Source organism: Babylonia areolata, chromosome 21, assembly GCF_041734735.1.
Source record: "Babylonia areolata isolate BAREFJ2019XMU chromosome 21, ASM4173473v1, whole genome shotgun sequence".
Taxonomy (NCBI): domain Eukaryota; kingdom Metazoa; phylum Mollusca; class Gastropoda; order Neogastropoda; family Buccinidae; genus Babylonia; species Babylonia areolata.
The window spans coordinates 36,030,334-36,043,025 of NC_134896.1; the positions used below are offsets into that span (position 1 = coordinate 36,030,334).

The window sequence follows — 12,692 nt, forward strand, 5'->3', positions numbered from 1 at the left end:
ATTCTTAAATAAATAATCTTTTATCAATCTTACACACCCATTCAGATCAGTATTAGTTCACAGTCAGCGTTCACTGTCTCTCTCACTCTGATCATCATGATGGCAAAATAGAATTCACTTATTTTTCTCCTGGCTAATGCAGCTGTTATATTAAAACCAGCAAGCCGCAAATTAACAATTCAGATACTGACCAGTCAACATAACCTTGCTGGTACACTCATTTATGTGTCTGCTCACATCGAGCTGTCACTCTTTGTGTGTGTAAACTAATCACTGTAGACAGTAGAGACCTTGTGACAAGCCGTCAGCGTGAAATTTAATTGCCAATAATTATTTTAATAAAGCAACAGCTACATTATGGATCCACTTCAAACTTGCCTTCAACTGAAAGACACTGATCCAGTCAGCATGGCAGATTTGAGCTTATCAAATGCAGATCTGCAGTCTCTTCAGTGACATGCAGGTCTGAATCAAATCCCATGGAGACCCACGTATAAATAATGGTAATATCACACAACTTCAAGCCACTGGTGATTGTAAGGTGTTCTATCAGCCTATGCACCAGGAGAAACAAACCAAGAAACTTTGTCAAAAACTGAAACGTTAGGGTTTTCTCACTCCTATCTTATTATCCAGATATTTACTTTATGCCCTGATATGACTGGTGCAATAGCCGAGTGGTAAAAGCGTTGGACTTTCAATCTCAGGGTCCTGGGTTTGGATCTCGGTAACGGCGCCTGGTGGGTAAAGGGTGAAGATTTTTCCAGTCTCCCAGGTCAACATATGTGCAGACCTGCTTGTGCCTGAACCCCCTTCTTGTGTATATGCAAGTAGAAGATCGTTAAAGATCCTGGAATCCATGTCAGCGTTTGGTGGCTTATGGAAACAAGAATATACTGAAAACGGAGTGTGGCTGCCCACATCGTGGGGGTAAAAACGGTCATGCACGTAAAAGCCAACTCGTGTACATATGAGTGATACGTGGGAGCTGCAGCCCATGAACGAAGATGAAGAAGAATGTCCCGATGTACGTGTATCAATTGGCATTTTCTTATAATTGCATTTCTTGTAACTGTGTCCTTATTCCATTGCTTGAATATCTTTATTTCAATCTTTCCAAGTCACTGATGGAAAGCTGAGATAAAACAAGCAAAACATCTGACAGGACTATATGCAGCAATGATAATAATTCTCATGAAACAACCACTGACCATTGACACCAAAATTTATACCGTGTGCTCTGCTTTCGTTTTCGAGTACACAGATCGTTTCCGGTAGGATTGAACCGGAAGTGACCAAATAACAACAGGAATCAGAAGTTTCTTCTCTTCAACTAAAGTCCCTAAATACCTGCGTCTTAAATCACGCTCATAAGAAACATCTTACATAAATTTTGATAGTCCACCTGTTGAAATACTTTGGACTTCCAGGCTGAGCTGACGATTAAGCCCTTTTCCTCAACAGCTTCAACAGGAAGTTTGTGATCTCTAGTAAAGTATTAATGCGCAGTGCCCAGTGACAACATGGAACACCGAAGGCATATGACATCGCTGGCCACGATTCACAGTTAATTCAGTAAATGTTCAGTGAAAATTTATTTGATCAGTGTAAATCCTTGTACATCTAACACACGAACAACCGTTTAGAATGGCTGATTGTGATAGCGGTCAGAATTTTGCTCCTCCGGGCCATGCATGTCAAGATCAAGGTGATGCCTGCCAGTCTACGTCCAAAGACGAACATTGTGAAAAGTCGGTGTCAGATGTGGTCTCGAATCATAGTGGTTCGGTCAAACACACAAAACATCAAAATGGTCTAGTGACTAACCTTCTAAAACCTGCGGATGAAGCAGAGAACGGTGAGAGTGCAGACTCTGGTCACGGAAGCAGTTGTCAAGACTGCGAATGTGTTTCAGCATTGACCCAACTGACGCTGGAATCAGAAAACAGTGAAATGACGCATCAGACTCTTGAGGACCCAGAAGGGCTATCAAAAGACGACGGCAATGAAAAAGATCTTCCTGCCGGGTCTTTTCAGCCATCAGATTCAGATCTGGATGACATCAAATATGTTGTGTACGAATCAGAAAAGCAGATGCCTGATATCATTAGACTCATTACAAAAGACTTGTCAGAACCATATTCCATTTACACTTACAGATATTTTATACACAACTGGCCCAAGTTGTGTCTACTGGTAAGTCTTTAATCACCATATGCAATACTTTACATTTTCAGTTCCAGTTGTTCATAAAGATGGCATAAAATAAACTGGGTTGCACTCACACCCACATAGTATTCTGCACTGTAACAAGAAATGCACTAAACAGAGCAAATCAGTACATCCATTTGCTATAGTTGCTATAGTACTATACATGAATTTCATTGAATATAAAGAGAAAAACTTTCCATTTGCTATAGTACAATACATGAATTTGATTGAATATAAGGAGAAAAACATTCTCATACTTATGTGAAAGGAGTCGGCAAATGCGCTAGTTAATCAGAGGTCTTCGAGTTTGAATATTTTTATTTATTCTGCAACTTGCATGAGGTCACACTGTCTGAATAAAAATTTTGAAAGATAAACTTTTTAAGGTGACTGACCCTTTTGTCTCTTACTGTCTTAGTCATTCTAATCATTCCCTTGATAAAATCTGCCAGGTCATGCAACCTAAATTTGGGGGGTTAGTGGGAGATCAGTTTTAATGACAACACATTAAGTTTAGTTTTTGTTTACTTTTGAAAAATACTGCCTCATGAAAATTATGTCTTTATATGTTTTGATTCAGTCTTATTTTCTCTCTCTCTCTCTGAAAAAATAATGTACATCAAATGTGTGGGTTTATGTTATTTTACCAACCAGAATCATTATGTAGTGACATTAAAAAAGATAAAAGAAAAAGTTGCTATGATAGTATGATAATGACTAGATCAGCCATTAGTATTGAAATCAACTGATTCAGTAATTGTTTTTAGATTTAAAAAGAATGTTACAAACATTTGTAGTTTTTGCATTTGACAAGTGGGTATACCTGTTTTACCTCCCCTTCCCCCACCCCCACCCCTACCCCCACCTTTAATGCCCTTGACAGCAGTGTGTACTGTCAGTCTCGGTGTCTTCAATTGTATTGTTTATCATGTATGTATGTATGCTTTTTGCAACACCAGGAGGCCACCACTTCTGGGACTAGTATTAGCAGTGAAGACACCCATCAAAGGAGACTATGCCAAGAGTTGTTCTGATTCACTCAAATGGTGTCATTGCCTGTTCTCAAACATTAACATTAAGTGATATGAGTTACATAAGACAAAGAGTAAGACACAGCCTGAGGATGACAGTTGTTTGCCTTACCATGGAGCCAGAATCACAGTGAGAGACTTAATGGGTGTCCACATGGGTGAAGGCTTGGTTTTAACTTTGTCCTTCAGTTGTCTGACACTGTAACAGTAATACAGGTAACATGGTAACAACACAGGTAACAAGGTAACAACAATCTCTATGAATCTGCCAATTCTTAATGCACAAATCTTGATAAATAATGAACTTGACAGTTTCCACAGACATAGATAGACATAGAGGTGGTGGAAAAATTGGAATCATTATCAAAATATAGAGAGGGTCGCACAGTATGAGTAAGATTTTTGTTGTTTGATACATCAACCGTTAATGAGGGTTGAACAGGATAGGAACAAAAAGGAGAAGAAAAAAGATGCAACCAGTTTCTTTGAAGATGGCATGATACAATTAATGTTATGCCAGTTTTAGACATTCAAAATCAGACAATTGCAGTGTTGGTCAGGAAATAGGAATACGAAGAAGATGAGACTTGAGGGTGAGGTCACAGTTTTTCATTCACATCCCATACAGGCTATGTATTACTATTTAAATAAGCAGAGGTGACTTTAACTTTTTATTTATGTGTTTGTGTGTGAATGCTCAGTGTTTGTATATAGTATACTTGTGTGCATAGGTATGACTGTGTTAGTGTGTATGTGGTGTGTGCTATGCCACTGCTATTACGACTGGTGTGCATGCATACACATCAGAACGGGCAGCCATTATAAGAAGTATTATATGGTTAAGTATAAAGTTGACACAATCACAAGAATTATTTGTTTTTTCTTGTGTTCAGGGTAAACAGTACATAGAGACTCAATGGAAAGATGTAACAAGGAACTTAGTTTTACTATCTTTTTGTATGCACAATAATGAGTAATTAATTGCCATTACCATGCAACATGCTTTGTGTTAACTGGGGTGTCAGGTTTGTTCTAAAAGTAAAATATACTGTTCATATTGATGATTGTACTTGAGTGAGCCATGTTGATCATTCTTGTGTGGTTTTAACAAGTTTTCTTTGGACGAGTCTGAGACAGTCTAATTTGCAGTGTACTAAAGTCAGAAAGTTCTTCTAATCTGTAAATATTAACTCTGAATCAGTATGTGTTGTGATCGGAAAAATGTGTCTCTCACAGGCCATGGACGGTACACAGTGTGTAGGAGCGATTGTGTGCAAGCTGGACATGCACAAAAAGATGGTTCGCAGAGGGTACATCGCTATGTTGGCTGTGGATGAACACTACAGACGGAAGAAGATTGGTAATTTATTTAACAGATCCATGCATATGTACTGTATCACCTCTGTATGATACCGTATTTAGTTTTTTGCTTGTTTTGATGGGGAGGGGTTGTGGATATTCATAAGTAATATTTGCAACTTGCCACACAGAGGGGTGCACTGGAGTTTGGTGTCTTTGCATTTGTATTGCTCTGTACCTTTACAAAGACTCTACAAAACTTAAATAAATACTATGTGGTTCAGACATGATTTTGATTAATTATTCAATTCCAGTTTCCCCTTCGTGTTGAACTTTCACTCAAGGTTGATTTTAGTACCCCTGTCCTTTTGAGAACTTAACTAGGACCAAAATGTTTCCTTAAAATTATTTGAAATATATGTAATGTATGTATGTTGTTTTTTAATCGTCATAAGGAAAGGTGTATTCAGACGCTTATGTTCATTTCATGTGAATTAAGATGCATCAGTACATTTTGAATATTTTAAGTTGCTGGAATTAGTACTGATTAATATGCAGATTGTATTTCTCTGCAAAGCAGGCTTTGCCAGTTATAAGTTTATTGTTTCAGTTGTTTGAACTTGGAATAGAATATTTTACCTTGCAGCTGTGCTGACTGGAAACGATTTTGAGAGTCCTGTTTAGCTGGCCTGAAATTCAGTTAACAGTTCTCTTTATGTACTGGTCATTGATTGCACTCTGTTGTGCTCTGTAATGTGTGTACTTGAAGTAAAACTGAAAGAGCTAAAGGACAGGGCTGTGTTAAAATATTTGATTATAAATTGAAAGGTCTTCCAGTTAAGTTTGATTATTTTTATATTTAGGCTTCCCTTGTCATTCAGTTAACATGGAATTTAAAGTTGTTGTTTTTTTTTTGTAGAAGGGGAGGGAGGAGGTGGGAGGTAGCGGAATAATGGTTCTGACTGTCATGTAATGTTTAAAGATGAACAGTAGTTCTCTGACCAGTACTTATGTGGTTTTTTTTTTAATTGAAAGACATAGTTGGGTAATAACATATTGGTTCTCTTGAGAAAGATTAGATACTAGTGTTTGGAGTTCATCACAAAAACATGATAATGCATGAAATATAGTTATAAATATCATAGAAATGTGCACATTACATTAGAAGTGGCATCAGCGTCGGTAATTGTACTGCTACCGTAATGAGTGTTGTTTGGATCAGTTCATCCATTGATAGCCAGCTATATTTTTAATCCTGTACTTTGTTTGCATGGAATGTTGTCTGGAACTTTTCAGTTCTGTTGGTGATATTGATTTCAATGTTTCTTAATAAGGAAGTATTTGATGGGTTTTTTTTTCTGCTCTCATTGTTACTAGGTTCCACACTGGTGACAAAAGCCATCCACGCCATGATACAAGATGACTGTGATGAGGTAAAGTATTGCTTGTCTTTTAAGTAACTTAAGTGTTCTTTAGTGTTTAGAGCAGGATTTTGCAGATTATAAAAATAATTGTTACTTTGTACCAATGTGTGCATGTTGGTCCTTGCCCATGCATGTCCTCCCCTCTCCCTCTCCCTAGTTTCGTTTTTTGTAGCTGTGTGGTGTGTTTGACAAGCATTCACTGATTCAGAGCTTTTGTTATACAATTTTCAGGTTGGTGAGCCATGATAAAATTTGGAAAAGGTTAAGATATTGACAGATTTTATCCTAACATTTGCTTGCACACAGTGTTGAACAGCGTTGACAGGATTTGGGATGAAACAATTGCACATTACTTCCGTTTCAACAAAATCTCATTTTCTGATGGTGAGCATATGGGTTCAAAACTTATTTTTTTATGGATTTTGACTCTTGTTGACCAGAACTTCTGCAGATCAGTCAATCATGAAGTTCAAATACACTTGAATGCATACATGTACATACAGTGTTTAGGTTTGGTTTGGCATACGGTGGGTCGTGTGGGTCATCTTCATAACAAAATCAGTGGGTTATTTTCAAAATGAATGGGTCAGGACAAATATTCCTTTCTTCCTGCCTCATTGGCAATCCTCCATGCCCCTTCCCATGCACACACAATGTGCATTTTCATATCGACATTGCCTGTAGTACCCTTCTTTATATACATGCATACGAAACAGTTTGTATGTGTGTGTATTTGTTGTTCTTATTGCTGCTGTTGTTGTGTTGTTAAGTGCTGCAAAGTAGGCACATGCACTGTTTTGGATCAGGGAAAATAACCCTGAAACAGTTAATACATCACACACACACACACACACACACACACACACACACACACACACACACATGCTTACACACACACCCATTTCTAAAATCCCGTTTTTTCTGCAAGCCCACAAAGAAACACTCACCCATCACAGGATATGTGTTGCGCAGCCTGCTCTGAGTTTCAAATAATTTTCAGGTAGATCTCTGGAAACATATCTGGTGATAATACAGAGTGGGCAATAAGTGTTATGGGGAAATCAGTCTTGATCAGTTCATGGTTGATAATAAGTATTATGTGAGCCTGCATGTTTCCTGTGATGTGTAAGCCAGCAAGGATGGTTTTCCAAGTTTAGTTACGTGTTAGATTTGCTGAGATTTGCCACTTTTTGGTTTAGCGATCTCATGTGTTAAGTGGCATTAAGTTGGGTGTGTATATGTGTGTGTGCGACTTGAGTTTGTACCTCTGTGTTTAGGGGCACTCTAAAAGGGTTTATGCACATGCTCTGTGCTGAACATAGGCTCCCTATTTTATCTTTCTCGTTGTCACACACATACACTCTTATGCATGCTCGCACGCACACAGACAAATACTCTCTCACACACTCACACACACACTCACACACACACACACGCACGCACGCACATACATATATACTGGCACTGTGTTCCACTGCTGTTCACAACATGCAAGCGACAGTGGCTTAAGGGTCATCACTGCTTTTTTCTGCAAGTTTTGAGGTTGGTTGTTTGCAACATTGGTCTGCTCGGTGTCAAATAGCAAAGGGTCAACAGTTGCCATGTTTTTTTGGTGTTTGAAACTGCAGTTGCAGTGATTGGCTTGCTGAACAATCAGTAAGTCAAGTGACCAACTGGTTTCATATTGTTCAGTCATTTAAATCTTTGTGCGTCAGTGACTGCATAACTGACTCCAAACCTAAACCCTGCATATGATTTGCTGGCTTGAACTCAGATAGAATAGTTAAGTTTTAGTTTATGATTTCTACAAGTGTGACTGTTTGATCTGAAGCATATTATTCTCTCATTCAATGTTGACAATTTCAGCTTCATGTTTACTTAGTTGTTGGTTGCCACTGGTACTTCTGGGTTTCTTTTGTTGTTGCTGATATTTTTAACCATAGATTTGGCTACTTCAGGGATTTTTTCTTTCATCTTTTTTTCCTGACTATTTCTGCTTGAATTTCAGATTCACTCACAAATCCCACCCCTCTGGTCAACTGCACTTTCGTTTGCTTTCCCCTTGGGGATGCTGGGGGCTTTTAGTTTTTCAGTTATAGATAATAAATAATCCCACCATCATGGAAATCTGTGTTTGAAATAATTGTATGTTTCACATTGTTCTTTCTGTTTCTGCCCCATCTCCCTCCTCCTCTTGCTTTTTGTTGTTGTTTCTTTTTTGTTGTTGTTGTTGTTTTTGTGTGTGTGTGTGTCATTTCTTCCTTTTTCTTCTTTTGCATAATTATAGTCCCATCACCTTTGGAACTTAAAGCAGTTCTTATCTCTGCCTCTTAACTTTATGTTGGAGTGCTTTTATTGAGTTGTATTGGCTAGCAGCAGTCAGCAAGTTTCAGCTGTTAGTCTTTTTTTTTGGGGGGGGGGGGGGGGGGGATGTTTAATGTACTGTATATTTACGATTATGTGATTGTATTATTGTTCATTTTTTAAAATCTTCTAGTGAGGATATCAGTGGAATTGACAGTCCCAGTGGTGAGCGTTAATAATGCTGAATTTTCTTTTCTGTTTTTTTTTTTTTTTTTCTTTTTTTCTTTTTTCTTTTTTTTTTTTTTTTCTTTTTTTTTTTTTTTTTTTCAGATTTTGAGGTTCCTGGTTGTAGTTGTACATCATTTTTTTTGTGTGTTTTTGTTTTAGTTTTTGTTTATGCATTGTTTTAGGCCCTTGTATTTCTTTCTTTCTGTCTGCATTTATTGGCTACACCTCACACACACACTAGTATAGATATACGGGCTTTAGCATACATGTATGACCCTATTTACCTCATCGTCCGGGTGAAATGAGAAAACTTTCTTTTGTTTCAGGTTGTGCTTGAGACAGAAATCACCAACAAGGCGGCTCTACGCTTGTACGAAAATCTGGGGTTCATCAGAGACAAGCGCCTGTTCCGCTACTACCTGAACGGTGTGGATGCCCTTCGCTTGAAGCTGTGGCTGAGATAGGAGTGCAGACCCTCTGAAAGGACACGCCTGCACACACACACACAGACACACACACACAGGTATGCTCGCACACACGCGCGCACACACACACACACACACACTATTCACGTATACTCAAACACACACATACACTACACGCACGCTCATGTGCCACACACACACACACACACACTACAATCACCCCCCTCACCCCACACACACATGCGCACTGCACACATTACTTACACACACACACACACACATGCGCACACACACACACACATACACTACAGACACACACACCTTCCACCTACACCTACACACACACCATAACCTGGCTCGGCAGCACTGCCTGCTTCCTCTCTCTCTCTCTCTCTCTCCTGTAGTGAGGCCATCCAGTAAAATACCAGAGTGAAAATAAAGCGGTTGTATTTTATTAAAGGATGACTAGAAGCTGTTACTGCCCCCCAGGCCCCTGAACACCAGTCACTTGAGGACGGTCTGAAAAGGAATGTTTTGGTGGGTTTTTTTTGACATGCGTAGCTTGCTGAATGAACTTTTTCCTCAACGCTTTGAACTGCAGCTCTTAGGCTTTGGGAGATTTTACTACTGTGTTTTCTTTGTTTATTTGGAATAGGGCATTCAAGTTCAAATTTGAAATGAAATACAAAAAAAAAAAAAAAAAAAAAGGAAAGCTCTGGTGTTCTATTATGGTGACATTGATGACATAAGAGGGAGGGGAGATGCTAACAGATCTAATATGAATTCCAGTCTTTGAAGGAAATCTCTCTCTCTCTCTCTCTCTCTCTCTACCCCACCCCAAAATAAATAAATAAGAGAAAGAAAACGCTTTGTTGTTATTTTTCAAAAAACCCATCCTTTCTATGATTTTTTTTCCCCTCCCGTCATTTTACAGCGGCCCTTTGTTTGCATATTTGTTTGTTCATTGTCAGATGTAATTGATTGACTGTTACCATATTTGGCTCAAGAAATTAGAGGGGATACAACCTAACAGTGCATTGCAATAAATCTGTTTGTTGTTTTTTTTGTGTTTTTTTTTCCTTGTAAACCTGCTTCTTTGTGACATGAAGTACTGCCTGCAGGGTTTTAATAAAGAATGTAAAGGGATTTTTTTTTATGTAATATCTTTGTTTTTCTTCTCCTTTTCCAATTATATTGTTAAGTATACAAGATGGAAAGTAAATATTAAGAGGAAAAAAAAAAGAGGGAGGGAAAAAGTGTGTGAAGTAGATTTTCAAAAACTTTTAGGGTGTTTTTTTTTTTTGTTGCTGTTGTTTGTTTTGGGGTTTTTTTTTGATAGACTTGCTTGTGAAGTTAAAAATTTTGTGAATTATACTTTTCATTTTACATACTATACTGTGACGCATTGGTGCAGACTACGGGGTCTGATTCCTGTCGTGTGCAAATATTACTGGGATAATGTGCTTGGGATACTATTGGGATAATGTGCTTGAAGTTAGAAATTTTGTGAATTTTACTGTTAACAGCATAAGCAATGTTAACATACGGTCATAACATGTTATTTGACTATTCAGGGGTGTAGAGTGTTCGGAACCTAAATAGTGGCTCAATATGATAATAGATTATGGTTGGGTATTTTTTTGGTGTGATTATGGTTTTGTGTTGTTGTTTTTGTGACACAAGATGATAAGTTGGGTTTTTTTTATTGTGTAGTGCAGGTGCCTAAAGTTTGATAAACATAGTGCAGAAATATGTGAGAGAGAAAGATTCTAAACGCGGTCATTTTTAGTGCAGTTTTCTTGCACTGTTGCAGCAAGCGCACTATCGGTTGTTTTAGGGTCATTTGAATGACAATTGTCAAAATCGTTTTCAGGGGATAATTTCTTTCTTTTATTTTTCTTCTTGGTTTCTCTCTCTCTCTCCCTTGCTGTGTATGTGCGCACACACACACACATGCACACACACACACACACACATTTCAGTGAATTTAGACCTCATCACAGCTATATTTTAGTCCTGGGATGTGTTCATTTTGATGGCTCTGCAACTTCACTCATAAACCTTATATAAAGATAACTATCGATAACCACGCGTTGGTGTTTTTCAACTTAACTATAATGTGCAAAAGCCTTAAACATGGTTTTATTTCATGATTTCATGCCATGTATCAGTAACAGATTTCTGAAATGACTGAAAATGACCATTAAGATAGACGAAGGAAATTATATGTGAAATTAGCAGAATCTGTTTCAAAGAACTCGTGAGGGAAACAAAATTATGGCTGGAATATCAGATTTCGCAGTCAGATGAGTATGGATGAGAATGGCATAGTTTTCTGGGGTTTGTTTTGTGGCAAACGTTTTATATATTTTCGGTCTTGTTCTGCTGCTCCAGGCTTGCCATAAAATTATATGCTGAACATATTGAATCTTAATGAAGTAGGTTGCTTAACCAAGAAGGCCCTGCCATTCTTACCATGAAATGTTTCATCCATTACTGACTTTACATACTCATCACTTATGCCAAGGTGATAATTAATTCAAGTTAAACTTTTGTCTTAATTGTTCATATGTGTATCACACTCTAAAAAACAAAACAAAAAAAACAACAAAAATACACCAGTCATTGATGACTTGTTCACTCTATGAGTCTTATCACTTTACTGAAAAATATATAATTTAATAAATGCTAGAATGGGCAAATTCAGAAACTATTTATATGATAACAATAATTTCAAGAAGAAAACTTGCTAAACATTCAGCACACACACACCCGCAAAAAGCTACGTGTTTCAAGAAATTAAGGAATACTTAGTTTCCTGTAATGTAATGAGTATTGTGACATTAGTTTCTTGCCAATACATATTTCCCGTTTGTGAAATTGGGGCTGAGGAATGTGGAAAGGGGGTAGGGGAGCCCATTGCCAAAGTGTTGCATTACCATTTTCTCTCATGGTTTAAAATGAAATTAAACCCATAAAATCAGTTTGTGAGAGAATGGCAGATGATGAACTGACTAGCCAGTGTACGGCACGAATTACATTGAGAGAGGTTGATGCAGGGTGTGCTCATTGTTTGTTTCCCAGTCACTCAAAACAAAAAAAAAGTTGTGTGTGAATTTTTGTACTTCATTTTTTTTTTCCCCCCAATAATTTAAGTTCATGTAACAGTGTTTTTTTGCTTTCAGTTTGATTTTTCTTTAGGAGATAATAGATTAATAAGAGTTGAGTTTTAATTGAGGGTTTCTCATCCCTCTGCTGACCGCCACTTTCATCCTTCCCACCCCATTCCTTGCACATATTGAAGACATCAATTTCTCTTCAATCAAATGTTTTGACACGAAATGACAGCGATGTCAAGCCAGATCTCAAGTGAGGCCAGGGTTGTCAGATACTCAACAGTAAACAACCATGGTGATCATCGACTGAGACATGCAGCTTTGATTTAAGCGCTAATGATGCTCAGTGAAAGGAACGCAGGAACATTTCCCCAAAGTACCCTCAACAGGAGTAGGATTCTATAGAGAGAAAAAAAAAACTTTTTTGTGTTTGTAGCTGTAAGAAATTGTGATCTAGGTCTTTGTCTTGTGGCAGGTAAGAAACAATAACAAGGCATTTTGTTCTGATATGGTCCCTTTCAAAAATACTTTTTGGTGTGAATGAAAATTGATAAACAATGTCAATGTGTCATTCTGATATTGTCCTCTTAGAAAAATGGGGTTCTTTGGTTTGATTTTATGACAAATCAAAAACTGTGTCATCTTATATATGGA

At 37.7% G+C, this 12,692-nt stretch overlaps 1 protein-coding gene across 1 annotated transcript; it reads left to right on the forward strand.

Annotated features, from left to right (window-relative positions):
* The first annotated feature begins 1,328 nt into the window (after nt 1-1,328).
* LOC143295881 (N-alpha-acetyltransferase 30-like) lies at nt 1,329-12,065 on the forward strand. Its single transcript, XM_076607545.1, has 4 exons — nt 1,329-2,196; nt 4,479-4,602; nt 5,919-5,974; nt 8,824-12,065. The coding sequence occupies exons 1-4, from the start codon at nt 1,648-1,650 to the stop codon at nt 8,959-8,961; spliced, it is 867 nt and encodes a 288-aa protein (XP_076463660.1). The 5' UTR covers nt 1,329-1,647; the 3' UTR covers nt 8,962-12,065.
* Nucleotides 12,066-12,692: the final 627 nt, after the last annotated feature.